Below are 27,923 nucleotides of genomic sequence, written 5' to 3'. Positions count from 1 at the left end.
ATTTATTGTTAATTGCTAAAAGTCAACCACGAAATGTTAAACTCGCCCCGATGTTATGCATAAAAAATAAGAAAACGCGCAAGATTCTTTTTATTATAATGATGACACAATGAGCACGTAAATCCTGAGAATACGTTTCATGTGATTTCATCCCATGAAAGCGTTTACATGTCTCGATAACTCAACATTTTTTCTCAACCACACAAGCGTCGAATCGTTGCCCCGTTGTATTTCTCACATTCACTTCCTCCTCTTCCAGACTGTTTAATCTAGAAGCACTGAGATTATGATCTTGTCCGACAATGGCCTGCTCGTACGTAAAACCTACTCATCCTGCTCAAGATTGTAGAGCATCTGAAAACCAGCATCCAGGCTGGGCGGAAAGCCCATTTCTGGATCGAGCAATTGAAGTGTCGGCACTTCACGATACACATTACCGAACTCGTCCAGTTCTTCGAACTGTAGTTTACTAGCAGCTTCATCTAGTACCATTCTGCAAAATTATTGTGCCATTATTATGATATGATGCAATCGTTTCTTTCTAAAGTGGCAATGATGTAGTAAATGACTCGGTTGTAAAAGCGAATACTTAGTACTACAAGTATTAAGTTCAAGTTGCCTCTGTCTCTCCATCATTTCTTCGACCTTCTTCTTCATGTTCTCTTCGAACTTCAGAATATATTCCTGATAATAGTCGTGCAGCGCTGTCACTCCTCCCACACCTGTCTCTACCAGCACTCTCTCTACAGTGTCCTGAGAAGTATAAATTTGTTATACATAAGCAATGGGTGGGTAAAAATTCAGCATACATTTAAATTGAAATATCCTGAAACGATATAATTTCTCTTTACAAAATTATCTCAAGGAAAATATGAATATCTCATTTCTGCCAATCATATATATCACTTGTTATATATTCGTTTCCTCTTACAGGAAATCCGTGATCCTTCTGTTCAACCGCGACTTTTAACAGCAGAGTCATCCTCCTCAGAAAATGATCCACAATGTCGGTGATGGTTTCTATAGCTATGTCTGATGAGCTTTCAAACCCAATGTGAGCTAATAAAATAGTCACAGTGTGCCTCAACAGGTTTCGCGCTGTTTGTGGTGTTAAATGATGGATGGTGGAGCAGTCTTTAAATTTATTTCTTAAACATCATAATAACATCAATTAATTAGGGTATTATTATGTGACAATAGATTATAATAGGAATTATACCTTTCTGTCTGATGAGGTGGAAAATGAAATAGATTCTTAGAATCTGTCATATTCTGTGAATCCTTTGAATCTACCATAGTCATGTTTCCAAGCACAGTTCCTTCCTCCTTTAAAGAAAAAAAAGGAAATTAATTGATTACTTGCCGAAAGCACATTTTCTATATGACTTTAGAATTGAAAATTCATTAAAATTTTTTTACTATTGTTCGCAGTTGTTGGTGAAGATTTATGGTGTTCAATACATGAAGATTTCCCATCGGTAACCTATAACAGAATGACATTAATAATGTACGATGATCAAATTTAATTTGTCACATTTATAACTTACTGTAAATATTCAGTTTGCCTGTCATTGCGGTAGTCACAATCAGGATTGTTTGAATCATCTATAACTTGCCGCCAAACATTCTCTATGATGTCCGGTGTAATGACTTCTTGCTTCAGCATTTCTCGCGCTGGCAATTCTCCCCATAACGAACCGTGGGCGAAATTTTTACTGGTCTTCATGGCTACTTAAAAATATGTACAAAACTCATATATAACTTACGTATTCATTTACAAATGCTGCAATCGATATTAATATGAAAGTTATATTTTATATTATATTGATTTTTTCCTCATTATATCGACTAGAAATTGTATTACATTAATATAATGTCACTTCATGCTTATTGAATGAATTTATGAACCATTGAATTGACCAGTATCGTGCAATATCACAACGCAGGTCAAAATTTTGCCGCGCTTCGGTGCTGCGCTTCGATCACGTGAATGACGTCACCACACCCGAGCGTCGTCATCGAACGAGAACACAACGAAGCGAGTGCCACGGATATTTTTCTCGAGGAAGTTTAGCTTACCCGACGATCGATCGTTCCAACAAGAGGAGAGCTTCTCGAAGCTATTGCAGCGCACCGAGGTGCCAAGGTACGTTTCACCTGAGCGATTCGCGCGACATCACTAGGTTAAAGTTGTCGGGCGCCATGTTTGATTAAATATTGCGAGACAGTCTTCTCGCTCGAACGTGTCGCGATAATCGATAATGTTTGAAATATGAACGCAAATTCAGCAAAAATGCATGCTTGACGTAGATTGGCATGTGATGAACGGCATTGTTCCTTATCATATTCATCGTGCGTGACCGAACGAAGCGCGTGTCGTTGCACGCAACGTCGCGTCGTAATTTGTTGCGAGCCTCGAATACGAAATACCCTTCGGTCGCAACGGCTTTGTTGTATATTTCCGAGCTATCAAATGTATTTTTTCGCGCCAGATAAAATCTGTAGATTACAAGAGTAAAGATCGATTATAGTCTGAGCGTCATTATGTCGCAGATATAGTGGTCGGGTTGAAAAACTTCCTCTCTCCGTGCAGCGACATTTGAACATCGTTCAAGTTGCGAACGTAGAGAAATGGAACCTGCAGCGATTTCGGTGCTGAAACGAGCGGTGGAGATGGACGAGAAGGAGCAATATACGAAGGCGTTGATATTGTACGAGGAGGGTGTGCAGATACTTCTCAACATTGTAAAAGGTACCATCGAGGATGCTTGTGTGAATCACCGTTTCTCTGCTTCTCTCCTGTTAACGATCTGCGAATATGAGGTAAATGCGAGGGACAGTGGCCTCCTCTTCGAACCTTATTTTTGACAGCAAATTTCCTAACCTTGTAAAATTTGAATGTTAAGGCTGATTGTCTGTTACTGAAATAGTTGTACTATGGCTTTTCAGTACTGACAGTGAATAACGAAACACAGCCTTTGTTTCACTACTACGGTTAGATCGGAGCATAATTTTCTATTTGAATGCAAATATTAAAGTATGTGATATCTATTTATGGTTTGCAAATTGTCAGAGAGAGGCTTCTTCCTTTTGTGTTTATTGCGTACTTTCCATTTAGTGATACAAGTTGATACTTAATTTTGCCGCTTATTAAATATGAAAGAAAGGCAAACTAATATTTGTGTTATTAAGTGGAAAGCATCCACTCTCTTTTTCTTGGTCTCGAGAGTCTTTTGTTAGAAAGTGTGGAAACTGTTAGGGTTTTATTGTATTACTACTTTTGTGACTCGGTTCAAGAATCGTTAATGAAACGATGTAGAAACAAAGGAAGCATCCAAGAAGGGACACTTTACTACTAAGGCAAAGAACTACCTGGAAAGAGCTGAAAAGCTAAAGAGTTTCATTCATGCGAGGAAGTTGGACGGCTTATACAGGGAGTCGACGAGGATTGAGAATGGATCGACAGGACACAGTTATGCAAGTGTTTTTGGCAGATTTTTAGACGGTACCGTTACTTACATCAATATCGAGGATCCATATATAAGAACCTTCCATCAAGTATGTGCATAACATTATTCAGAAAAGATGTATATTGCTATAACATGTATTTGCAATGTCATATTTATTTGTAGTGTCAAAACTTGGTCAGGTTATGTGAACTGGCTGTCCAAAAATGTTGCACATTGTCCAGGATATCTCTGCTTACGACTTACGATTCAGTAGATAACAATCAAATCACAAGATTGGCGGAGTTGAAAGAGAATTTGGCGTCTCATAAAATCTCTTTCGATTTCTCCTTCTCCGAGACATTGCACGACAGGAAAATCTCGTAAAGACAAATGCATATGTAGCCATTACAAAAAAAATTTCCGGATTCCTGTGTCAATCTTCCGTGTATTTTAGATTGAGCAACGGATGGATAATAAAAATCGGACGCGGATTAGACTACTTCAAAGCGCCGGATGGCAAATTCGTCCTCGGTATATGCGATCTGGACTTGAGGCCCTGTTTGGAGACCACAGTGGACATTTTCCACAAAGCACACCTTCAGGATAGTGGCAGTTAGAGGGTGCGAAGAACAAAGTGATCAATATCTTTTATAAAGTTTTAAAAATATAAGAATTATGGTACATTTTTTTTACGACCGAAAGAGAAAGACCGTATTTTTACACGTATACATTTGTGGAGGCAGGCGGGACTAGCCCAGGGCTACCGCGCGTGCAGAGGAAGAGGAGAGGAAGGTATCGAGTAGGGGCAGCCCTGTGGGTGTGCGCTAATAAAGCGGAGTCCTTATGACTGCTCACACGCAGCTATATTTTCTGGTAATTTTACAAACTCGCAAACGTAACAAAGGAAAACTGTGTGCTAAAGGCTAAGAACGTGGCGTAGAACAAAATGGCCGCGACGCTGAACGAAATGGCCGCAACGTGAGACGCAGAAATCGGAACGCTATATACAGTGAATTCGGCCCGCTAGGACGCGGAGCCGGCTCTTTTTTCTCACGCAGGGAGAGATACGAGACGCAGGCCGCTCAAGGCGTCGCGAGGGCGGCGATCGCGACGGAGGTCGGAGGGCGACGGTCGCGGGAGCGATCGGCGACGAGGGAGCGTCGCGAGGTCACTCGCACCCGCGGGCTGACGCGGAATCGCGAGCGACGGAACGAAGGCACTGGCACGCACTAGTTCGTAGTGTCGGTAGCGGAACGTACAAGAGTGGACAGCAAGGAACACTCACGATCACGTCCGTGTTGTCCAGAGTCCGAGAAGGAAGAGAGCGAGCTGGGGTCCTGGCACGACCGCCGGGACGCTTCGAAACAGAACACGATCGCGCCACAGAACACGTGCTTGGCCGTCGTTTGGTGTCGCGTGACCCTCGCGTGGTTCCGGCGGTGCGCGCGACGCGCCGGAAAAGCCGGATGGCGCTCGAGCCGGTCAGAAGACCGGGCGCGGTTGCAGAACTTGTTTTCGCGTATGTGAGGCCGCTCTGGGCGGTGGCGCCGCCGGTGACGGCGCGCGAGGTTCGACCGCCACATATCTGTACATTTCTTCCTAACAACGAGACAGTACTTTTACATTATAAATGTAATGTAAATTGTAATTACAGCTTATTGTTGTACAATATATATATATGTGTGTGTGTGTGTGTATTTACAGCCTTTTACCACGCACGACCTTTCACTGTCCACCCTCAATCCAACGCGCTGCTATCCTTGGCCTTCGCGATCCCGATTTGCCTCGCCGCCTTCTTGCACGCTCGCCTCAGCGACCTGGTGTATCTCAACAAGCCCGCTTCGACCTCGTCCTTCTCCGTTTCCGCCGGTAGACAGTCGGCGCCGCCGACCGCGACCACTTGTCGCGCGATTTCGGGCTCCACGCAGAGTCTGGTGAGCGCGGCGGCAGCGGTGACCTCCAGCCGTTGGTACGCGTCCTCCAGGCCGGGAGGTCTCATCCTTAGGAAGGAAACCAACGCCACGGAGGCGCGCACCTTCGCCAGGTGCGCTCGGCCGGCGGGAGTGCGCGCCAATTCGCCGATCAGCGCGGCCACCTGTTCCATCAGCCAGACATTGCCGCCGGTGGCGGATTTCTTCACGCTTCTCAGTAGCTTCCTCACGCTGTCCTCCGCCAAGATGACTTCGCTGCACAATCGCGACTTGGACATGTTGTTGAGTGCGGCGGCCGTCAACAGCAGCGTCTGGGCGCAGCTGGTGTTGTCAAGCAGCCGGTTCAGCGCCGGTATCAAGGAGCCGGCGAAAGGCTCGAGGTGAGGCAGACCTATCGCGTTGGTCCACGGCGCGGTGATCTGTACCACCAAGGCGGCGGCCTCGGTCTTCTCCTTCTCGCGAGTGGATTCCACCTCCAGCAGGTCCGTGAGAATCTCCGGGCCGCCGTCGCGGACGAAGTACTCGATGGCGGTCGTCGACGAGCATACGCTGGCCAGAGCGCGCAGCGAGACCGCGACCAAGTCGCACGAGGGATCTCGTGCGCTGATCAGACACGTCAAGAGCGCCTTTACCCCGGAGCACCGGGCTATGCTGCTTCCCGCGCGGCAATCCGACAATCCCAAGGCGGTCAAAGCTGCCAGAGCGCCGCGGGCTATGCCGCTGTCTTCGCGCGGCGCCTCCTCCAGGCCGCGGACGATTTTCTGAAAGGAGGCTCGATTAATGTCAATACAAACAAATCTTTTTATTTATATGATTAAGTACTATCATTACTGCCAATATTTAGTAAATTCCCAGTATTAAATTTTGCTGAGGAAACGCCTACGATTCTTATTTCACTGTTCGTTCTGATTGACGTATTTCCAGAAATCTCACGATATTGATCGGCGTGTGAACCAACCTCTATGTAAAAATCCAAACGCGCGTCGATCGTGCCGTCGACATACGTCTTCATGTTTTGCAGTTGCGCGAGGATGCTCCTCAGGCCGCCCTGTTGAATTCGCCGCGGAGGAGGCGCTCCCAATTGCGAGAGGATCGCGAACGCGGCTTCCTCGATGCTGCGGAGAAGCCCCATCTCGGATCGGCCACCTTCCAGGCGCGTTATTTTCCTGCGCGTGACGCGGACGAACTTAACTCGGTCATTTGTGAAAAAAAACTACTCGCTTCATTTAAATGTGGAATATAAAAATATTGCGCACACAACATCGCGATTAAGATTTAATTGTAACGAGATATTTTAACAATTAACAATTGACAAACATACATTTTCAGCAGCACTTACTCGACAATGTTGCGATAATGTTGCTCAAACTGCTCGGCGTCAGCCAAGAGTTTGCTCGCGGCTGCGGTGGCCGCGGAGGACATCATCTTGAGATCGCGCACGTGTGCCTCCCCGGATACCACCAGTGCTCTCCTGCGCGGCAGATTCTTGCTCTGCAGAGCGTTGCCGCACTCGTTCTCGGTCTCGATGGCGAGATCGGTCAGCCAGGCTCTCATGGACGACGATTGGCGATAATTTCTGGATTTCAACACGTCCCTGCCGGCGGATATCGCGGCGGAATCGACGGTGGAAACCGGCGATTTCGCGCTCGCCGGCCGCTGAACGCTGTCTTCCGGCGGCTCGGAGGCGTACAGAAAATCGCCCAGCCCCTCCAGCGATCCGACGGACGAGAGTGGTGCATTGGCCCGCGTCTCGTCGATGCTCCTGGAACGATTCGCGTCCGGTGAGTGCACTGTAAGAGTTGTGTAACAACCATACGTACATGTCACACGTGACTTCTCTCAAACGAATTACCGCGACGGAAGAGTCTAGAAGACGAGTCGCAGACCGAATATTCGATAAACATTCTACTTTTCCTCGCTCTCTTTTCGGTCGTCCTTGGCACTACCTTCAACGGCTACTATCGTCATGCCACAGTTATTATCCCGCTACTGAGAGATCTTCATCGTTACGTGATTACTCGCGATCATACGTCAGTCAATTTCCTCGGGTGGGAAGCGATCGCTGGTGGTAAACGCAATGACTAATCAAGACCGAGATCGTTCTTTCGCGATGACTAATCACGCTCCTGCAGCACCACAATGCGTCTACCTGCGCGCCGAATTCCTCGTAGATTCGCTGTCGCGCGACCGAGAACACGACACTGTGTCACGGCTCTGCCCGCCCGAGCCCGGCTCATTCTTCATTTACGTATTCCTCGTGCGACGCGTTGCATTGACTCACGTACGCGCGCACGAACGTACACGGTGACTAACAGAAAAGCATTGTGACGAATTTCGCAGCGTGCGTTCGACGCTTAATAGGATCAGAAACGCGCGAGAAAGGATACAACGGCATCGTGTTTTTAGTCCCGTTTCTCCCTCGTTCCGAAGTAAATATCATACGTGGTTAAGGGACGGTAAAAATGGCACCTGTAGAAAAAGACGAGATATCGCATCAATTGAGCTAAACGACTTACAGGGTCATCAATTTCTGTTGCAGAAGAAATTGAGAAAGAGTTTGGAATTCCAGTTGCAACCACAGTAAGTTAATCGTCGTTTAGCTCAATCGGAGTTTGTGTCCCCTTTATGCGTTGCTCCACTTAGCCTCGCCTTCCATTTGGCTGCGTGGCGATTCACACGTGCAAACATATCGGGTTGATCCGGCACTTTTTCCCCGTCGAATTCAATCTCACTCGTCGGCATGTTTCTATACTTGAAAAATTCTTTGTTCGTATCAACATTTATTCAGTTCATTTATGAGGAAAGATTTTTGAATCGTTAAAAATTTCTGAATAAAAATTTCTGAAAAAAATATGACGTTTTCGTTCTTCTCGGAAAGATGTGCGCGAAGTCTGCTCGTCCCGTCTCATCCGGCGCCCTTTTTACGTTATAAGGAGAGTGTACACGTGCTCATGACGCGAATGTAACGGTCCGACGATAAGACGAGACACCTACGGTTTGATAATCATTTGCTCGAGTGTCGGACACTTTTATCACACGGATATCGTGAGGAACATGAGGAGATTAACGTCGGTGCGTCGTTGCTCACCACCGACAATCCATGATTCACAGGTGTACATTGCGTTGTTGAAAAATGAACGAAATTATCTTAAGTGTCGCATTCCTATCAACTGGCTCATTTCTCCAATCTCATCGCAACTATTCACATTTTTCGAACCGAAGAATGTAGGTAAAGATATTACCTGCTCTTTTCTTCCTCGTTCGAAACAAGTAATTCATTGCCAAAACACATTTTGAAAAATAACTCCTCGGCCAACAAAGTAAGGTCAAATGACGTCTTAATAATATTTTAATGACATCTCCAACGTCGATAACACGTCATTAAGGCGTCGTTTGACTTGTTAGCTGGATCGTTATCGTTCATTGGTAGATAACGAGTTGTTATAATTATCGCTAAGTTTTGAACACCCTTTTTTCACCACCGAATCCGATGCATTCCGTACATCCAAAGTAACGATGAAAGTAACGATTATATTCGTCACTCATAAAATGTAATTGTCTTACCGTTGCCGTCACTGACGAAAAAGGAATACCGCTGTCACAAGGTCGTGTTATTGAGAAGTAACGGTAAGGACGTTACAAGTAACGAGTTACTTTCCAACTTTGCCGATTTGAGGCACAATCGGAGGTATTCGATCGATTGATTCTTACCTTCGTCCTCGCGACGAGCTCTCCGCGCGTCTCCCAAGACGATTTTTCATCGTCTGGAATATCCTCGAGTCTTTCGGCGTGGATGTGTGTTTCGGATTCGGAGGAGATATCTCTTCCGACCACGGTGAAGCGATCCTCAAGTGAAATTTCCACTCTCTTATCTTCCTCCGTCTCGATTTCTGTCTCGGAGTCGCGTTTTCGTAAGCCTCCGTACAGTCCGATCTCTCGGAGTCGGAAAATCCGGAATCCTGACTTTTTAGATCCTGGCTCAAAGGACTGCAGGATCTCGAAACGACTTTGTGCTTTTCTTCCTTCTTCGTTTCTTCCATTCTAAATGACCAAATGTTAATTAAGTACGGATGTTCTTTCCTCGACGAAGATTATCGACATGGCGATATAAGTCGTTAAATCACAATTTGATTTAGTAATCATTAATGTGTTCGTGCGAGTCTTTCGGTAGAGATATCATATGTAAACAATCACCCTGACACATTTGTCGCGTTGCTCTTCGTATAAAAGTATTAATCAATATGATAATTACGTTATTAAAAAGAAGTAAATTTAATTTAAGACAGTTGTACCTTTGTTTAATCAGCTCTTTATTTTGGTCGTATAATCGATTTTGTTGATATAATTATACGTGAAAAATTTTCAACGGGTATTTTAAAACAAAGAAATGTAATGCATTTAGATAAAGAAATGGGACGAACTTTTGCATCAGTCCAAGAAATCTGATTAGCGCTTCTAATATCAAACCTGCACATACCTTCCACACGCAGCACTTTCGTCGCGTATCGACGTAATTCGACGCGCGTTTTGTTTCGCATCCTCATCGGGACTTTTGCAGATACGTATCGCAGTGATATCGCCGCTGTCCACTGTGTCGTTTTCCGACTTGCCGGTCGAATCTTCTCCTCCTCTCTCGGTGTCTTCCTCACGGAAAAGGGATTCAAAATTGTCGCTCTTCGGATTTCTTCCCACCGAGTGATCGTCTTTCAAGTCCCGCGAGGCCATTTGGTCCCAGAACACTTTGCTCTGATATCTCTTGAGCGCGCTCATGATTTTTTTCTGATCACCCCACAAAACAAGAAGCGATCTTCTCAGATATTTTGTACGTTTGCAGGGTAGCGAGCGATAAACGTCCCGACCGAGGGATGCGCCCGGGGTGCAACGCAATGTCCGACCGGGGTGTTTTCACGAGTCAGCGGAGCGGAACGACCCTCCCACGTGGCTGGAGGACGACCGTATGGTGGCCGGCGCGACCCCATAAGCTGCCCGATGACACTTCCTCGGTAGATCTTCGCCTTGAGACGCGCAGCTCGTGGTATTGCTCGCACGATGGATTGCTTTCAAGCCGAAATGACGAGTTAACGAGTTGACGATATTCCCAGCAAACAAATACGCGATCGCGCGCATTCACATTCTCACACGCATGCGAAGCGCGATGATCGCGCGTTAATGCCTCACAATCGACTGACTGACTGACTCGCTTCCGACTTCCTCGCGCGATCTTTGCCGTCCCTCTTCTCCGCCCAAAGCGCATAAGCCAACTCGTGTGAAAACGCAGCTCCTCCCCTCTCGCCTTTGTCGTTTCTACAGGGGCAGCTTGCATGGGGTGCGTATCCCCCCCTCGTACGCACATCGCGCGCGTGTGTAACCGTCAAACCGTAACGAGGTCCGTTCTCTTGCACGCCGGAAGACGCTTAATTACTCCTCGATAGATAGATACAAGGTGATCCGGCTTCTGGTATGCAAAATAATAGATGCGCGAAGCGGCGCTCGTGGGTGCAGTTTCTTCGTCGTTCTCGATTTTCGCGATCGGCGGATCGCCGGATCGACGCGATAATAGTCTTCCAAGCGAGAGAAATATTATCAGGTCAAGTGATTCGACTGAGAAAGTTATATGTAATTATCGTTATCGTTATTAAGAGGAACGAAAAATAATGCTGTGTTACCGAAGAGAAGTAAATTATAACGATAATAGGGTTACAAGTATTTCTCAATTTTGTGTGAAATCTTCAAGATCCAGCCTTACCTTGAAACTTATATTCGTGCGAAATATTTAACAACTAAACGAAATCATCGTGAAAAAGATCTGATGTGATGTCCCGCAATCGGACAAGCGAGAAGGAAGTGATTAGCGTCCTCATGAGGGATATATTTATAAAGGCGTGATAAATAAAAATGTAACAATAGCTTCTGCACAGTAGGAGGCAAGAGAAAACGTTTCTATTTCATTTTCAAAGACGATGAAGTGGAGACGTCGTTCATTGGCGTCGCGACGTCTCGGGGGAAGCCGATCGTTCGGTTCTTCCTCGGCAGACGTCGCGAAATCACGCCAATGGCGCTTTTAAGGGCCAGGTGTGTGCAGCTATCGCTCCCCCACGTGCGTGCGGGGGTCCCGACCCCTGTCTTGTCCTGCCCCCAACAAGCATGGGATCCGCATTTTCTGTACGGTGCTCGCGTGTCAGCGAGGCGACGGTGCGGTGGAGTGTGGAGGCACGCGCCACTCCGGACATCTGCGTGAAAATGCCTGTAGTGATGCGTCATGCGTGCGTGTACGTGGATGAGTCACTAACACGCATCCGCGTTGCGTGAACATTTCTGAGAGAAAGAAAGACGCATTATGAAGTGCATTTCAGCGTGTACAGCCATTGAGGAGCTCGCTTTAAATGTTCGCAGAGAGCGAGGATTCGCAGGAAACGAGAAAATTGCAGAAGACGCAGAGAGAAAGATTTCTTTGGATATTTAATAAAATCTCTTTAATTGAGGCAGATTTGTCTCTTGGAATGGAGCAAACGAATGTTTGACCCAACAAACAGGATTGTTTGCTTTCTCATACAATAAATGTCTTTCCGTTAAATAATATGCTTTTTTTTTCTCTTATACGTTACAATATGATTGTCACAAGTGTTAATTATTTGAGAGAAATAAACGTTGTGCTAGAAAAATATTAAAGAGCTACTTTTCGTTTCAGTGGAACGATATTTAATATGTGATGAAATAAATGTTTCTTCTATTGAAAACCAAATGTTATTTTCTCGAAACAATACTGTTCAAATATGCCATGATTTATTATTAAGTAAGACAACTTTATTAGTAAGACAACATTTTCACTCAAATGAAATAATATTTGATATTAAACTATGTTTATTTGTATCGAACAAATCCAAGTCAAACAAACACGCATGCTAAATCCAAAGAAACATTTTCATCTGTATGCTCATAATCTTTCAATACATGTATAATTGAGATAATTGAATTGATAATTGAACACAGTGATTAATGCGCGCGATATGAGAGATGCTGCGTATTCGTGAGATATTTGAAATTCTAAGTGCCTCATTTGCCTTTCTTCAACGTTAGGCGATGGATATTGATGCTGGAAAACATCGAAAACGAAAAGTGGAAGTTTTAATGGTAGATTCTAGCAACGAAATCGTCTCCTTCGACCGATGTTCCTCGTTATTGTCCTTTGGAGTCCCAACTGTGCGTCTAGGAGGCGAAGGGGAGCGTACGACCCCTATTGTACTGAGAAAAATGGGGGACAGATGTGTACAAACCGTTACTAAAGCGCGCGCGCACCGTCCGTGTAATCTGTATACGCGACATTTAAATTTTGATGACGCCCGCAACGTCTCGAATTTAGCGTATCGATGAATACTTGATTCATCTTCACTAGTTCATTTTGCTAGTCGTTTCTTCGATTATAGGAGATTCAGGGAGAGAAATATATCTTATTTTTCTAACGATGTTTGATTAATTCTATTTTTAGCCTAATATATTGTCAACATCCAAGAGTTTTACTCATACGAATTCTATTGACAGAATTCTGAATAACACGCTCTTGCGCAACTGACTGTATGTTATTATTATAGTTTTAAAAGCTTGGAAAAAATCCGATTTTTTCAATAAGTCGTTCTGTTTGAAAATAAAGATATATATATTTTACCTATCGTCGAGCCGTTTTGACTCGATTCTTCTGTAAAAATGGTAGCGACTCGTAACAGAGATTTTGAAACCAACAAAACTCCCCCCGAACGTTTCCCGCTGGAAACGCTATATAGCTGTTCGATTTTTCTTAGTTCTGAAATCTCCGCTATGAGCCGCCACCATCCAGTGAGGATTCGAGATTGCAGTATGACTCGCGATTAGATAAATAATTTTTTTATTTATCAAGTAGTACGTCTCGATGACAGAATAGTGAACCATCGGTTGTCAAACGTGATGCAGCTATGTGACAGCTGCTGTGGTAGTTTGTTTTAAGAAGGACTGCAGGTAACCGATAAAATCGTAATCATGTCATCGCCGTACTTGACAGGAGGCAGGTTAAACGTTGGCCTTATTCAAGAACAAGCCAGGAAACAGTTACTTTGTTTGCTGGAGAAATGCGATGGTTCGAAGGTATGATGCGATAAATAGATTACAAAAATATACAAATTTATTTTTCAAAATATTTCTATATTGCATGTAATGTTTTTATTATTCCTCGTATACAGGCTATTATATGGGATCAGTCATTGGCTGGACCAATTGGTCTTGTGGCAAAATATAATTTGTTAGAAGAATACGGTGTTGTGAAAATGTATCCGTTATATGGTGGAACTTTGACAATACCATCAAACATTGCTAACATCATATTTATATCGAGACCACAATTAGAGCTTATGGACTTAATAGCAGAGAATATTCGTGGGTAAGTTTACAAGGAGTGTTGCATGTAAAATATGAGATTTGTAATAGGGACTTCATAAAATGTATCTTACAAGTATATAATTATCATTATGTTTATATAGAGAGGAAGATAAAAAGCCACGTAAAGAATTCCACTTATTTTTTGTGCCGCGTAAGAGTCTACTTTGCCAAAAGAAGCTTCAGAATCGTGGTGTATTTGGCAATTTTACACTGATAGAAGAATTTAAATGCGACCTCTTCCCATTCGACAATGACTTACTGTCGATGGAGCTGAGTAATTCTTTCAAAGAATTTTACTTGGAAAACGATCCTACTTGTTTATATCAAGTCGCACAGGCTATACAAGGTTTGCAGAGATTGTATGGAAAAATTGTGAAAGTCACGGGGAGAGGACCAGCTGCTAGCAAAGTTTGGGAATTACTAGAGAGATTAAACAGAGAAGAAGAAGACACATTAAATAAGATAAGGGCTGTCTCCTCCGTTGCCATTGAACATTTGTTACTATTGGATCGATCTGTGGATTTACTTTCACCTTTGGTCACACAGTTGACTTACGAAGGTTTAATCGATGAGATATTTGGAATAAAATACAGCAAGTATCTGTTTGATATTTTCTGCTATATATTTTACACTTCGAACATGTGACCTTTAAAATTATCAAAATCTGAACGAGATATTTCTCTTCAGATACCGTGCAATTGCCTGCAAGAAAGTTCCACGATTCCGACGATTCTCCCACAGCGATGTCGTTAAATGAGAAAGAACAAATCATATTGAATTCAGGGGAAGAACTTTTCGCTGAAATTAGGTGTGTATTTGTATGGATTTTCTCGTGAGTGAGAAAAATTCCCGTAAAATTCTTTGACTTACAGAGACAAAAATTTCAATGGTGTCGGGCCAGTTCTCAGTAGGAAAGCCAAAGTAATATCGTCCCAATTTGACGAAAGGCACGGGGACAAGAGTGTGCAAGAAATCAAACAGTTTGTCGCAAGGCTACCGCATATGCTAGCCACCAAGCAGTCTTTGGCAAGGCGTAAGTAACATACGTCTGAAACGATTTTCCAGTACGTGTATTGCATTTTCTCTTCGTCGCAATCGTATCTTGTTCAGACACTACGATCGCGGAGATGATAAAGGAAGTCACAGATTCGAGCAGCTTCTTGGAATCGCTGCAAGTCGAGCAAGAACTGTTAAATTGCATCGACACGGACAAACCGAATGCTTACATCGAGGACATGATAGCGCAGCAACAGCCGTTGCTGAAAGTTTTACGTCTTCTTTGCATACAGTCGTTGACGAATTCCGGTTTAAAACCGAAGCTGCTGGATTATTACAAGAGGGAGATAATACACACTTACGGATTCCAGCATCTGCCGACTATATTAAATTTGGAAAAAGCCGGATTGCTGAAGCAGCAACAGTCGGTGCGGCAATACGCGGTTCTGAGGAAGGCGTTGAGGCTCACAGTCGAGGACGAAAGTGAAATAACGCCGAAAGACATCAGTTACGTACACTCCATATACGCGCCACTAAGTGTGAGATTAGCGGAGCAACTGGTGCAACCGAGTGGGTGGCAAGGATTAAACGACATGATGGGATTATTGCCAGGCCCTACCGTGAGCAGTGTTCCGTATAACGCACAACCCTCATTAGTGAGGCGTAAGTTAAATTTATAATTTACTTGAACCTCGCTATTCTGACCCGAAATCATTTCTCTGTTACATTTTCATGAGTGAGCGTTATGACTTTGTTTTATTATAGCTTAGTTTCAAATTGATGAAACAAATTCACAAAAACAGGGAAGTAGAAATGATTTCAATTAGAACAGCAGGATTAATACATTTCTTATACACGAGAGGTGTCATATGAACAACATCCCTTGGAGGTTTGGATTGAATCACGTCTGATCGCGTTTCTAAAGACACATTTCGCCCCAATGAAAACTGATTCCAGGAAACTCGATCACTAGCGAAGACTCTAGTTCTGAACCGCCGAAGTTGATTATGGTATTTTTTATTGGAGGATGTACATTCGCTGAAATATCCGCCCTTCGATTTCTGTCGCAACAAGAAGATTGTAAGTATCGTGCGATAATTGAAACAGTGGAGATTCATACGGATATACACACCGGAGGTTTGTTCAACATGAAAATTTGTTTTCAGTGAACGTCGAATTTGTCGTGGGGACCACTAGACTGATCAACGGTGATACGTTCCTCACTTCTCTGATGGAGGATCTAGAACAGACGTGATGAGGAAATTATATATTTCCAAATACCAAGCATCGTCATTCTTTTAATTCACAATTTTTATCGTTAGAGTAAAGCGAGGCTCGACCGTGTACGAAAGAATAACTTTCTGTTTCACTCGTGAAATGCGAGCATTAGATTACACACGCAAGACTCGCATATATCTACTATAAATTAATCCTCTAGATACGTCCCCCCCCCATCCTCATTTTCTAGAATGTCAATTAGGGAAATAATTTTAGATATGTGCTTTTCTCTGCAACGAACTATATAATTAAGCTGTATATGACACAACATGTCATGTATATGTTTTACTCCGTAATATAAACTAAGCCAATGTTATATAATACAATTGTACAACTGTATTGTAACATCGGATTAATTCACACGTTAGAGAGTAATATACAGGGAACATTGTTCACCGTGCGTACTTAGCGTTGTAAACGCGTCCTTAAGACGAACGATCCAATCGAATCTTCTGCAATTGGTCTTGCAGCTGGGCGTAATGCATCTGCAACGAGCGTTCTCGCTCCGTTTGCCTGTGCACATCCTCCATCAGTCCGTTTATTCGTCTAGGGATCGCCGCCTCTTCTTGCGTCTGCAGGAACTTGAATGTCGATAGTTCGAGATGCGCTTGTTCTATCTGCTCCCACACGTCGTGCAGTTGCTTCGTCAGTACCTGCGCTCTGGTCTGTTTGAAAACCAAGTAACTTACTTATTTAGTCTTTAATATTTCGGTATTTAAAATAGTTTTTTTAAGATTTCTGTGTCCTTGCTTTGGCTGTCCTTATTTTGATGACGTCATAAACGAGCGCAAATCGCATGCGAAATATGTCGCGTGGAGAAGAAGAATATATGCACAAAAAAATGGCATTCATGAACAATTCAGCATATTTGTAAAAAAAAGTCCTTTCCATTAACACGTTAACTGCCACGTCAGTCACCAGTGACTGACACTGAACTTTCCGTTCGGGGCGCGTCAGTCACCGGTGACTGACAGTATAAAGTACGATATAAAACTAAAAAAATTACATAGTTTAATAAGTAATTTCAGAATCGTATAATTAGTATACTTAAATATTTCTTATCCAAAAATTTTAATGGATTTGGCCTGACGGAGATTTCCTCCGAAATGCGCGTGGCAGTTAACGTGTTAATCTACTAAAATGAAAAAATAATAATAATAATTAACATGAATTAACAAAACAAAAATCATGAGAAAAAATAGGTTAAAAAAATAAGTTTTATGTTACACTAATCTTCGGCTATTTAATGATTGTTGAGGTTCAAGTATCCGGACATTTTTACAAGTGTACTGAATCGATCACACAGTAACTTTAAATGCAAAAATTGTCAGGATTTCCATGCTTTGTATTCAGTTTTTTTCGTAATGAACAGTAATTACTTAATCTGTTCTTTTTCGCTGAACTGGTTGCAGCAGTTCAAGAAATTTACATACATTGAAGAATCTCGTACGTACGTATGTCCAATAGGAGAATTCGTTTTCTATTTTTTTTTTATAATTCTCAAGAAATACATTTTCCTATTGGATACAAGGTCGACTTCTACTTACCTGATAACCACCGGTCAACACTTTCAACTTCTTCTCCATCCTCGCAGCGCGTTTAGCTTCACCGGTCATGTGCATACGATTCTCCTCCAATTTCCTCTCGCATGCCTCCACTCGATCCTTCTTCGAGGCTAGTGTCGCGCGAGTGTATCGTTTTTGCGTTTCCAGATACAAAATTTGCGACAAACACTCTTCCCACACTGTAGTGTAAGCGTCTAAGCTCAATTCTCCGTGCGCCATTCCTTCCTTTACGACTGCCATTTCGTCGCCTAACATTTTCTTAGCCTAAATTTGAGCATTATCAAAATATTATTAACAGCAGCTGAGGTTGGCGACGAAATATTACATAATATAATAATATAATATAATAATAATGAATTATAATTAATGATATAAAAAGGGTATATAAAATAAGAATGCTTACGGTGAGAAGCTCGACTTCCTCGAAGGTATCGTATGGATGTTGGTCCAAATAGGCTTGTGCCTGAGCCAATGACATCGCGGCACCCTTCCGATTCGGCATCGTCGGGTTCTGCAGCGAATCGTAGTGCAGCATTGTGATCATTTCTCTTTTTATCAATTCTTCCGCCTATGAATATGTAATGATGATTAATTAAAGATCAATCGATCGGAAGCGTCTAAAACTGAAAAAAAAAAACATACCCTTTGCAAGTCAGTTAACGGTGTGTCCATATAAGGTCTTAAAATATTCATATTCACATCCACAGGACGCGGTAACTCTCTTTGTATCACTTGCGATCTGCGTGCCAATTCTCTTTTCTCTAAAAAGAGGACATCTCGTTAGAAAGAATCGCGTTGAAAGTGTTATCAAGTAAGTAGAAGTTGATATTCGGAATAAAAGAAAAATATAATGCCGTTAGAAAGTTATTGCCGGAAGGAAAGGCGTTATTTTGCAATCCATTTCTCGGAATTTTCCCGCAAACTACGAGAGATCGGCTCACTTTCTTCTATCAATTCCTGTTGTTGTCTCGCGTCGACGTCCGCTTGGTCCTCGATCATATCAGCAGTTGCCGGCATGCTGGCACTCTCCTCGTTTATTTCTTCGTCGCGCATGTCTATCTCGTAATCGTTGCAAGGCGCCGGTAGGGAGCTCAGTGCCGCGCGCAACGTGCTCCTCGCTTGCGTTTGTATGAGCGGAGTTTCCGAGCCGTCCGCACTTTCGTCCGGATTAATGTTGAGCTTATCACGGACGGGTGTCGCCACCAAAACGCCGTTTTGCGTCCGCACTGACGCCCCGCCCGGTGTGTTGAATGTATTCGTCCCGTCGCTGCGTTGCGAGCGAAACGGAGTTGTTAAAATCGTATTCGGCGTCGCAACGACATTGGTAGGTGGCGCGACACCGGTGAAGTCCGGGTTGTTGAGCGGAGTGTTCAGTCCTCCTGTGGAAGAAAGATCAAGCGATCGGAATGTTACGAAGTGTTAAATGCAACCGGTCTAATAACAGCCGTATTTTTTATACCGCAGACATACTATATTCACAGCATGAAATCGACTTAATTTCCGCTGTTGTAACTAAAACTTGCTTGTACGAAGATATAAAGAATTAAGTTATACTATGATAGCACTAATAGTTACAATATTAAATCGGTTTTATGCTGGTCATACAGTATCGATATTTTAGACCAAACGCGATCATTATACTAACCCTTCAGTGGCGTGTCCACGTGTGTAAGAGCCATGACGTTTTGAGCTTCCTGCAATATTCTGTCCGTGACGGCCGGTGTGCGTGGCGTTACCGCTGCGTTTGTAGGCAAGGAATAATCAGCCAGCAAGCTGTCGGACAGCGTGATACCACTCTCAGTTGCAACTTCTCGCGCGACCTGTGATATATGTCGTGATATACATCTTACTGTGTAAACAATATACACACGATCAATCATACCTCCGACGCCCGGCCGAGCTTCACAACTTGCTGTAATTCTTGGTCGGAGATTTGCGGTTCTGGCAGAACCAATTTGCTCCTTTTCCTTATGGGCTCCTCATTGTTGAGCATACCCATAGGTATATCGTTTTCCTTCCGTTGCTTCAGTTTCTGCTTATCCTTCCTGCGCTCCATCTCTTCCTTCTCTTGTCTGAGCTCGCCGTCCAAATGCTGTTGCCTCATCCTCGAGAAGTCGATCGCTAGCGGATCGACGTGCTCGTTCGAAGTGTCGTAGAAACCGGGCGCGGGTCGTTTCTCAAACGGTATCTCCGTGTTGTAGTTGACACCGCGTTTCCGTTTGTTCTTTTGTGATATTGTAATGCCGGCGGCTCTCAACTCTCTACGTTTCTGCAAGGCAGCGAGCCTACGTGCCTCTTCCAATTGCTTTTCACGCGCCTTGCGTTTCGCCTTCTTCCCCTGAGTGTTTGCGAGTCTGGCGCGTGCCTCGGACAACATCTCCAATTCTGTAAAAGAGTATCAACTAAAAACGGAATTATTCTAGTAGATATTGATAAAAACGGACCACCCCGGTTATCATAGAATATGAATTTTCAAATCTTTCCCGTGAGCTTAAACAAGCATGGGAAAGATAGCTTATATTATTAGAAGCTGCATAAACTTGAAAGTAATACGATCCCAAATGCGAGTTCAGACCAACAAAATTGGGAAAAAGAATACAGTTAAGAGCATTTAAGGGAATTGTAAACATGAAGTCAACAATTCCAGATTTTTTTATATCTTTCCTCGACATTTTACATTTACATGACTTTTCCAGGTCTGTGTTTGACATTGTAATTATTCTTCATGGCTTTGTTTCATAAACATTCACTTCTTCGGAGTGAGACTTACAACTCGAGATTATATCAGGATCGTCGTCATTTGAGTTAAAAACAATGAGACAGCTAAAACCTCTTGAACTCTATTCACATAACTTTGACAATACATGACTTTTGGAAGATGGTTTTTGGCCCATTTTTATCAATAATTACCATTATTTTTACTATCATCGGTGAAAATCGCATCGTGGTGTAAATAGAATTAAGGCTGCAATTAAAGCTGTTTTGCCTCAATCTTCAGCCTACCATCTTCATCCATATCTTTAGGATCTGGCCGGGCTGGCTTTGTTTCTGGATTAGGATCAATTTCCCCGGGCTTAAGTTTACGAGGATCATCAGCGGCATCGTCTCCTTCTTCTTTCTTTTGTGCTTGGTCACTAAAGTAAACAGCCAGTGATGTAAAGCAAAAATATCAATTGGTATATTACCAAGTAAAATATAATTAAGTGGTATATATTGAATAAATGCCGCTTACAGCAAATATTCATATCGTTCTAAGCACTGCGCGGCAGTTCTTCCAATTATGGGTGCAATTGTTCGCCACTGGGTAGGCATTAATTTCGCAAGATGAAGCAACTTCTCATCTTCCTCCCTGCTCCACTCGGTTTTTTTGATACTGGGGTCCAACCATTCAAACCAACGAGCTTTGCATTGTTTAGCAGACTTTCTATGTAACAGTGATGCTATTCTGCTCCACTGATTTTTGCCATATTTCATCACGGCCGCTTTCAGAATTTCATCCTAAAAACCAGATTAACGCGTTAAATCTCCCATTGTGACAAATAAGATTTTAGGTTACAAAGTATCTTACATACCTCCGTATTCCGCCAAACCCCACCCTTTATCATAATACGAGGCATTTTGTACAGGTGGTTTATTCAAGAATGCAGCAACAATTCGACTGTTGTCAATAATCTCTTCTACAATTCGACGTTACGTTAAACCGCGGATTCTTTACAATAAAAAGTCCGATTCGTAGCGACAATCCAGAACAATGTTGTTATGAGCTCCCTCTTCGAGCATGCGCACGCAGTTGCAGAGATGTGTAGCCAAACGGTCGTCACAGTTTAGGGTGAAGTTGTGCGTAATAGAATTGCGGAATTGAGAGTGCGTCATAGAAGCAACCAATCAGCAGACAAAACTCACGTGAAAGAAAAGAGCGCCGATTGGTTGCTTTTCTGACACACTTTATTAAGCATACGATGCTTGTTTCGTGCTTGCCGGATAGAAATACTCCGATTGGTGCATTTCCAAAAATGGACACCAATCAAAACGCAGTATTCCCATGAATGATTCGGTCCGACGGAAAGGAGTTTTGACAGCATTTCGCCGCTGCTGGTAATACAGGAACCTACGATCGAACTTTCGTGGCGCCACCGGCGCGATGCCTGTGTATACGATATACAGAAGTACGGTGTGAGCACACAGCAGAAGCGGGCGGAAACGCAGCGTAGGATTTTTCGGGAACCGTTCGGTGAGGAGGGCTCGCTCTCACTTTCCGTGCGTGCGTGCGTCCGTCGTGTGGTGCGCCATGGTGATGTAGTAGTGTGCATGTACGTGCGTGCGTGACGTACAACGACGAGGAGGAGGAGGAGGAGGCGTGTATTGTTCCGGGGCGCGGTGCGCGGTTTCGCGCGATCAACGGCGGCAGCGGGATCGCTCAGACAGGTGCTTAATATGCCCGCGGGATCGGCCAGACCTTTCGGGAAAGAGAGCTGCTGCTCCTCCTTCGCTTGAAGAGAGTGCACCGAGAGCCTGCGAGGCGCATGCCTCCCCGCCCCTCGCCATTTTGGAGGTGAATACAATTTTCTCGGCCCTTTCTTTTTTAGTTCCCGACCGATGTAGCTGCTTCACCGCGAATTAATAACGCCAGCCCGCCGACGAACGCGGCTCGCGTTAATCCGACGTGTGTGCGCTGTCGTGTTGCTGGTGTTTGTCGTCGACAGCAACGCGGTGCAGCGTTGCATCGACGGACGAGAGGGCCCTCCTTACACCCATCCTCCTGCGTCGTCTCTACCGATCTCCCTCTCTCTCTCTCTCGCGCGTCTCCTGCGAAAAATTCGACGAGAATCTTCAGGCTAAGGTTTGTTCGTCCGAGAGGCTCTTTCGGGAGCGCTCCCCGTCTCTCTCTCTCTCCCCCGTTGTCTCGCTCGCTCTTTTTCACTCTCGCCGCCGCTCGATAATTCTCTCTCTTTCTCTCGACGCCCTCGTCGGAACGCCGCGCGCCCTGCCGAATTTCGCTTCCGATCCGCTGTGAGAAAGATAGTCGTCGTGCGGTGATGCACCGGTGATCGTCGCAGAGAGAGAGAGAGAGGCGCGTCTTCCTCCTTTGACAGTTCCTCCTTTCCCGATGTACTCTCTCGCGCGAGTAACGTGACTAACGCGACAACAATGACGGCGGATCTGCGGGAACGTGCCTATTTCTGTGTCTTTCGAGACTGTGTCGTTCTTCGCTCTCGACGACGACGGCGGCGGATCGCTTTTAGATATCTCTTTCTTTCTCTCATCTCTCGGTCGACGAAAAAAAAAAAGGCAAAATCTCGGACAATGGGGCTAACGTGAATGTTTATTGTTCGTTTATACCGCAGCGTTGCGCGCAAAGCATCCGTGTTTTCCGTCCGACTTTTCACATTGGAAACGTCTTCCCTTTCCTAAGAGAAGCTCGTAGACTCTTCGGTGAATCTGATGTTCGTTAGCGATCGTATTATAAGAGGGCGAAAAAAGTTTGTAATAAAATTCAGTAACGTCCGCGATAAAGTTGAATTTCGCCGACGACACGTTGAGAAGTCAAGAAGATAATGACTGCACTCTCTTTTGCAGATAGAATATTAATCTCGGGAATGGACTGACAGAGGATTCATCGAAAATCAGAAGGTTCGGTCATCAAAAGACAGTAACGGGACAAGGTGTCTGTACAAGGCCTCGGGCGTCCAACCAACTCGACTATGCCAGCTGTTGCAAGGCCTGGTAGTTTAAAAGACCCAGAGATCGCCGAATTATTCGAGAAAAATGACCCGGAGAAGATATTTGAGGATCTGCGCGAGATCGGGCATGGTAGTTTCGGGGCTGTTTACTATGCACGATGCCTGGTTACCAAAGAAATCGTTGCCATCAAGAAGATGTCTTACCTGGGGAAGCAAACGGTGGAGAAGTGGCAGGACATTTTGAAGGAGATCCGATTCCTTAGGCAACTTAATCATCCTAACACTATAGAGTATAAGGGTTGCTATCTCAGGGACCACACTGCCTGGGTATGTTATTTTTTTTTTCCGTCGCCCACTTTTTTCAAGTAGAAAACTTCCTCTAGTCGAGCGTCAAGTTATAAATATTGATAACTTGCAGCTGGTGATGGAATATTGTCTTGGCTCGGCATCAGATATTATCGAGGTGCACAAAAGACCTTTGAAGGAAGACGAGATAGCTGCGATATGCGAAGGTGTACTGCGCGGCTTGCATTACCTTCACACTCTCGGAAGAATCCATCGTGACGTAAAGGCGGGGAATATTCTACTTACCGAAAACGGTACGGTAAAATTGGCTGATTTTGGGTCCGCGAGCATCAAATGTCCAGCCAATAGCTTCGTAGGAACTCCGTACTGGATGGCACCGGAAGTCATATTAGCTATGGACGAGGGGCAATATGACGGCAAAGTTGACGTATGGTCGTTAGGAATAACATGCATCGAATTAGGTATATATCGATCTAATATGTTAAATTGTTACGACGCGCTATCTATTTTAACTTGAAGGTCAGAGATTAATTATCGACATTTGTTACAGCGGAAAGGAAGCCACCCTACTTTAACATGAACGCTATGAGTGCTCTTTATCATATTGCACAGAATGATACGCCAACTCTAAATTCTCCCGATTGGACCGACGTCTTTCGTCACTTCGTTGAAGTGTGCCTGACAAAAAGTCCAATCGAAAGACCAACATCCGGGAAATTGTTATCAGTGAGTTGTTCTTAGGAATGTCCGCGATGATACTTTATGCGTTACTCTGTATTACACTGTAAGTAGTACGTTAGTAGCAGTCTAGTTGTTCTCTTTCAATTTTACAGCATCAATTTGTCACCAGAACGCGTTCTCCTCAAGTTTTGATAGATTTGATACAGAGAACGAAAGCTGCTGTCCGGGAATTAGATAATTTGAATTACCGTAAAATGAAAAAGATACTGATGATTGACGCGTGCGAAACGGAGAGCACAGTTGGCGATACTGACGGTACGTCCTTTGCAGACCCACTTTATCAAATATAAAACCGGCGGAATCTAGAGAAAAATCAAGAGATTTAGGGACATGTAGCGCCCGCGAAAAATAAGTAAAAGAAAAAACGATGTCTCTAAAGCTTCTTACCCTTCATCGTGCATGCTTTTTTTTTTCTTTCTTTTGAGTACGCCGGTGGCTAGATGTGCTTTTATGCCGAGGAGATTTCAAACTGATGGCGCGTTACAGATACTCCTGATGAACAAACAGGTGGTGATAGTAGCAAAAGCAATTCAATTACCTCAGAACACTCGATCCACTCGATAGGCGTCTCGGCGAGCTCTCAAAGTTCCTCCACGAATAGCCTGCCGCTGCCGAATGCCGATAGTAACGACTACTCCACGGGATCTGTCCGAAATCGGCATAAAGTTTCAGCAGGCGGTGTCACTGCCAATCTTCTTGAACACGGTGCCAATAATTTTGCGACAATTAGGACAACTTCGATCGTTACAAAACAACAAAAGGAACACATGCAAGAAGAGATGCATGAACAAATGAGTGGATACAAACGAATGAGGAGGGAACATCAAGGTGCTTTGGTAAGATTTCAAACATTTACTTCGTCCTTCTATCCGTGTATCACAGTATTCTTATGCTTTACTGAAAATCATGTCATGGTGCCTGAAGAAATCATCGAATCGAGATGAATTAAGCAGGTTATGTTTAAAAGTATATATGAAGAATGTTTTTATATCGCTAAAAAGGTCGATTGCTCTTCTATCCTAAGGTAGATATAAGAATATATGTATATATATTCTGAACATATATACGTATATTTTGTGTTTAAATATTTCTATTTAAGAAATGTCCAGAGTTATAGGTCCATCCATACTTATGGCTCTCATGTTATTAAACGAAAAAGAAGGAAAACGTGACTATAATTTGATAAACTGCAATTTAAAAAAAAATTTTTTTTTTTTTATTTACGATGCTCTCTGCCGTTGTTGTAGGTAAAATTAGAGGAACGCTGCAAAATGGAAATGGAGTCGCACAAGCAACTGTTGGATAAGGAGTACGAGACACTTTTGCAGCAATTTAGTAAAGAGCTCGAGAAATTGCAATTGAGACATATGCAAGAACTGGAGCGTAAACTGAAGCAAAATCAAAACGCGGAAAAGAAATTACACAAGGAGATAACAAGTAGACAGGAGGCTGATCGTAAAGCTCTAGAAGCTCAACAGAAAAGAGAGTACAAAGTAAGATGCCCGAGTATCCAGTTGTAACGGAACAAGCGTTGAAAGTCCACTGATGATAAAACACATTTTCAATTTTCGTACGTTATGTGAATGTCGTTTAATTTTGTAGGCTTACAAAGAAAGATGGAAAAAGGAACTTTCTCAGGACGATGTGACGAAGAGGCAACGAGACGCTACCCTTCAAAGTCAAAAGGACAATTTAAGGCAGATGGAAGCGCAAGAGGAACAGCGACTCGCGAGGGGACAACGAGAATACTTGGATCTTGAAATACGTAAATTCCGTAGAAAAAAGTTACTCATCTTCCACAGTCTCGAGCAGGAGCTCCTTCGCGAAGTTAGTATCAATACACCGACGTACTAACACAATATATACAAGGCTAAACAATTACCTCCCGCCGATATTATTCTTGTCCTTGGGAATATTCAATGTTTTAAGAATAGAAAATTTACGCTAATAGGAGCTGAACAAGCGACAACAACAATTGGAGCAGGCACACGCCATGCTCCTACGTCATCATGAAAAGACGCAAGAATTGGAGTACAGACAACAGCGGGCAGTGCACACTCTCCGCGAGGATCAAGTTCACCGACAGCACGCAACGGAACTTTGCAATCAGCAGGATTACATGCAAAGGGCCGAACGTGATCTGCGTAAGAAACACGCGTTAGAACTTAAACAGCAACCGAAGAGTCTCAAGGTAAATAACATCGTCGAAAAGTTAACACGTAGGTAAGATGAGTGTATAAAGAAGCAACTGTCCCGAGATCATCGGATGTTCCTTTCCAAAGTCCTACAGACTCTGATCGTCTTCTTTTTCCCAACTATCAAGATATTTGCGGTATTTTGCTTAATTCATGATTGAACATGATTTCTCGCGAATTAAACTTTAAAACGGGCGACAGATGACAGATAAAACAAACGCAGTTGAGAATACATCTGTTGACTCTGGGACAACAACCCTCGTATTCGCAGTGGTTAACGAAGAATGTCCTTATTATGCGCGACACCAAGATAAATGTCAATGAGATATGTATTCCTCGTACTACGATTTTCTCATTTTCAGCAAAAGGAAATGCAAATCCGTAAACAGTTTAGAGAAACGTGTAAAATACAAACGCGACAATATAAGGCATTAAAATCTCAAATTCTCCAAACAACCGCCAAGGAAGAGCAAAAAGCAGTCATTAAGAAGTTAAAGGAGGAACAAAGACGCAAACTGGCGCTTTTAGGTGATCAATATGAACAGAGTATCGCCGAAATGCTCCAAAAGCAGAGTATACGGCTAGACGAGTCGCAAGAAGTAGAATGCCATAATCTTAAGGTTCGATATATTGTATTATCACATAATGTTAATCTCGTTATATTCATGATAATCGATCATGATGATAAAATTGATTTTTTTTTTGCAGGAGAGATTAAATTACGAATTAGAAATTCTGATGGCATACCAATCAAAAAATAAAATGCAGGCCGAGGCGCAGAGAAACAGGGAACGCCGTGAGTTGGAAGATCGCGTATCTGTCAGACGAGCTTTGCTTGAACAAAAGATGGAATTAGAAACTCAGGAATTCCTTCGTGAACGTAGTGAACGTATACGCCTGTTGCATGAAAGGCAAGAACGTGAACTGCAGCAATTTGATGAAGAAAGTGCAAGAATAGGATTCAGGTACGTGATCACTCTGTGTTCATGCTTCTTTATATTTCGACGTAAAAAGTTGAGAGAAGCAAAGATTCGTATTTCTTTTTTTTTTATCGCATCTACTTGTCTTGAGTTTTATTGTGTATATTCTGTAGTAGAAAGATATTCGGTAAAAGAAAAAAATAAAAACTTCTGTATTAGAAAGATCGAGGTATCTGATAAAACGTCTTATCTTTTATAATATTTTTCACGTTATTACAGTGCTCTGGCGATAGCTGAGGCATCAAAAGAATCTTATCCAGACGATGAAAGCCTCAGCGGCTCCATGTTAAGTCTGGCTCACAGTAATAGCTCCACATCCTTCCCCCCTAATAGTCTATAATTTTAATCATATTAATAGAATATATATATATATATATATATATATATATATATAT

At 43.3% G+C, this 27,923-nt stretch overlaps 6 protein-coding genes across 9 annotated transcripts; 3 read left to right on the top strand and 3 right to left on the bottom strand.

Annotated features, from left to right (window-relative positions):
- Nucleotides 1-72: 72 nt before the first annotated feature.
- LOC106751876 lies at nt 73-5,057 on the bottom strand. 3 transcript variants are annotated; one of them, XM_014633110.1, is made up of 7 exons: nt 4,735-5,057; nt 1,548-1,728; nt 1,420-1,483; nt 1,220-1,326; nt 932-1,148; nt 620-753; nt 73-493 (listed from the first exon to the last, which is right to left on the bottom strand). In XM_014633110.1, exons 1-7 carry the CDS (start codon nt 5,030-5,032, stop codon nt 325-327), a joined length of 1,170 nt encoding a protein of 389 aa, XP_014488596.1. In that variant the 5' UTR covers nt 5,033-5,057; the 3' UTR covers nt 73-324. The 3 variants fall into 3 exon arrangements, with proteins under 3 accessions (XP_014488596.1, XP_014488598.1, XP_014488597.1); XM_014633112.1 differs by lacking the exon at nt 4,735-5,057 and adding an exon at nt 2,080-2,632 and having other exon boundaries at nt 1,548-1,731; XM_014633111.1 differs by lacking the exon at nt 4,735-5,057 and adding an exon at nt 2,080-2,632.
- LOC106751878 (MIT domain-containing protein 1-like) lies at nt 1,969-5,124 on the top strand. Its single transcript, XM_014633115.1, has 6 exons — nt 1,969-2,146; nt 2,554-2,752; nt 3,320-3,558; nt 3,633-3,829; nt 3,904-4,069; nt 4,193-5,124. Exons 2-5 carry the CDS (start codon nt 2,632-2,634, stop codon nt 4,064-4,066), a joined length of 720 nt encoding a protein of 239 aa, XP_014488601.1. The 5' UTR covers nt 1,969-2,146; nt 2,554-2,631; the 3' UTR covers nt 4,067-4,069; nt 4,193-5,124.
- On the bottom strand, nt 4,296-10,222 carry LOC106751873 (protein inscuteable homolog). Its single transcript, XM_014633107.1, has 5 exons — nt 9,858-10,222; nt 9,092-9,421; nt 6,720-7,142; nt 6,339-6,546; nt 4,296-6,141 (listed from the first exon to the last, which is right to left on the bottom strand). Exons 1-5 carry the CDS (start codon nt 10,148-10,150, stop codon nt 5,188-5,190), a joined length of 2,208 nt encoding a protein of 735 aa, XP_014488593.1. The 5' UTR covers nt 10,151-10,222; the 3' UTR covers nt 4,296-5,187.
- Nucleotides 10,223-13,390: 3,168 nt separating this feature from the next.
- LOC106751918 (vacuolar protein sorting-associated protein 33A) lies at nt 13,391-16,066 on the top strand. Its single transcript, XM_014633193.1, has 8 exons — nt 13,391-13,495; nt 13,591-13,787; nt 13,888-14,378; nt 14,474-14,594; nt 14,659-14,819; nt 14,897-15,445; nt 15,740-15,862; nt 15,949-16,066. The coding sequence occupies exons 1-8, from the start codon at nt 13,391-13,393 to the stop codon at nt 16,035-16,037; spliced, it is 1,836 nt and encodes a 611-aa protein (XP_014488679.1). The 3' UTR covers nt 16,038-16,066.
- On the bottom strand, nt 15,936-21,242 carry LOC106751917 (cell division cycle 5-like protein). The gene is made up of 11 exons (XM_014633192.1): nt 21,198-21,242; nt 20,858-21,123; nt 20,629-20,759; nt 19,508-20,010; nt 19,271-19,445; nt 18,567-19,004; nt 18,268-18,386; nt 18,029-18,193; nt 17,608-17,889; nt 16,466-16,725; nt 15,936-16,022 (listed from the first exon to the last, which is right to left on the bottom strand). The coding sequence occupies exons 1-10, from the start codon at nt 21,240-21,242 to the stop codon at nt 16,486-16,488; spliced, it is 2,364 nt and encodes a 787-aa protein (XP_014488678.1). The 3' UTR covers nt 15,936-16,022; nt 16,466-16,485.
- Nucleotides 21,243-21,820: 578 nt separating this feature from the next.
- LOC106751927 (serine/threonine-protein kinase TAO1) lies at nt 21,821-27,894 on the top strand. Of its 2 annotated transcripts, none has more exons than XM_014633209.1 (12): nt 21,821-22,177; nt 23,207-23,633; nt 23,725-24,073; nt 24,163-24,338; nt 24,446-24,608; nt 24,840-25,189; nt 25,601-25,846; nt 25,956-26,180; nt 26,305-26,544; nt 26,911-27,168; nt 27,257-27,513; nt 27,748-27,894. In XM_014633209.1, the coding sequence occupies exons 2-12, from the start codon at nt 23,328-23,330 to the stop codon at nt 27,866-27,868; spliced, it is 2,691 nt and encodes an 896-aa protein (XP_014488695.1). In that variant the 5' UTR covers nt 21,821-22,177; nt 23,207-23,327; the 3' UTR covers nt 27,869-27,894. The 2 variants fall into 2 exon arrangements, with proteins under 2 accessions (XP_014488695.1, XP_014488694.1); XM_014633208.1 differs by having other exon boundaries at nt 23,203-23,633.
- Nucleotides 27,895-27,923: the final 29 nt, after the last annotated feature.

Source organism: Dinoponera quadriceps, unplaced genomic scaffold, assembly GCF_001313825.1.
Source record: "Dinoponera quadriceps isolate SergipeBrazil2010 unplaced genomic scaffold, ASM131382v1 scaffold316, whole genome shotgun sequence".
Lineage (NCBI taxonomy): Eukaryota > Metazoa > Arthropoda > Insecta > Hymenoptera > Formicidae > Dinoponera > Dinoponera quadriceps.
The sequence above is the reverse complement of the archived record's forward strand: the minus strand, read 5'-3'. Positions and strand labels throughout refer to the sequence as shown.

Coding starts and splice junctions, on each gene's coding strand:
- LOC106751878 (XM_014633115.1), top strand. CDS start 2,632: ATGGAACCTGCAGCGATTTCGGTGCTGAAACGAGCGGTGGAGATGGAC. Junction 3,559..3,632: donor ATATAAGAACCTTCCATCAA/GTATGTGCATAA, acceptor ATTTATTTGTAG/TGTCAAAACTTGGTCAGGTT. Junction 3,830..3,903: donor TTGCACGACAGGAAAATCTC/GTAAAGACAAAT, acceptor CGTGTATTTTAG/ATTGAGCAACGGATGGATAA.
- LOC106751876 (XM_014633110.1), bottom strand. CDS start 5,032: ATGTGGCGGTCGAACCTCGCGCGCCGTCACCGGCGGCGCCACCGCCCA. Junction 1,729..4,734: donor TGGACAACACGGACGTGATC/GTGAGTGTTCCT, acceptor ATTTTTAAGTAG/CCATGAAGACCAGTAAAAAT. Junction 494..619: donor GAAATGATGGAGAGACAGAG/GCAACTTGAACT, acceptor ATAATTTTGCAG/AATGGTACTAGATGAAGCTG.
- LOC106751873 (XM_014633107.1), bottom strand. CDS start 10,150: ATGAGCGCGCTCAAGAGATATCAGAGCAAAGTGTTCTGGGACCAAATG. Junction 9,422..9,857: donor GAAAGTGCTGCGTGTGGAAG/GTATGTGCAGGT, acceptor TTGGTCATTTAG/AATGGAAGAAACGAAGAAGG. Junction 6,547..6,719: donor CATTATCGCAACATTGTCGA/GTAAGTGCTGCT, acceptor CGTCACGCGCAG/GAAAATAACGCGCCTGGAAG.
- LOC106751918 (XM_014633193.1), top strand. CDS start 13,391: ATGTCATCGCCGTACTTGACAGGAGGCAGGTTAAACGTTGGCCTTATT. Junction 13,496..13,590: donor AGAAATGCGATGGTTCGAAG/GTATGATGCGAT, acceptor CCTCGTATACAG/GCTATTATATGGGATCAGTC. Junction 14,595..14,658: donor GAACTTTTCGCTGAAATTAG/GTGTGTATTTGT, acceptor TTTGACTTACAG/AGACAAAAATTTCAATGGTG.
- LOC106751917 (XM_014633192.1), bottom strand. CDS start 21,242: ATGCCTCGTATTATGATAAAGGGTGGGGTTTGGCGGAATACGGAG. Junction 19,005..19,270: donor CGTGGACACGCCACTGAAGG/GTTAGTATAATG, acceptor TTTCTTCCACAG/GAGGACTGAACACTCCGCTC. Junction 18,194..18,267: donor CGTTAACTGACTTGCAAAGG/GTATGTTTTTTT, acceptor ACATATTCATAG/GCGGAAGAATTGATAAAAAG.
- LOC106751927 (XM_014633209.1), top strand. CDS start 23,328: ATGCCAGCTGTTGCAAGGCCTGGTAGTTTAAAAGACCCAGAGATCGCC. Junction 25,847..25,955: donor AACAGAAAAGAGAGTACAAA/GTAAGATGCCCG, acceptor TTAATTTTGTAG/GCTTACAAAGAAAGATGGAA. Junction 26,181..26,304: donor AGCAGGAGCTCCTTCGCGAA/GTTAGTATCAAT, acceptor TTACGCTAATAG/GAGCTGAACAAGCGACAACA.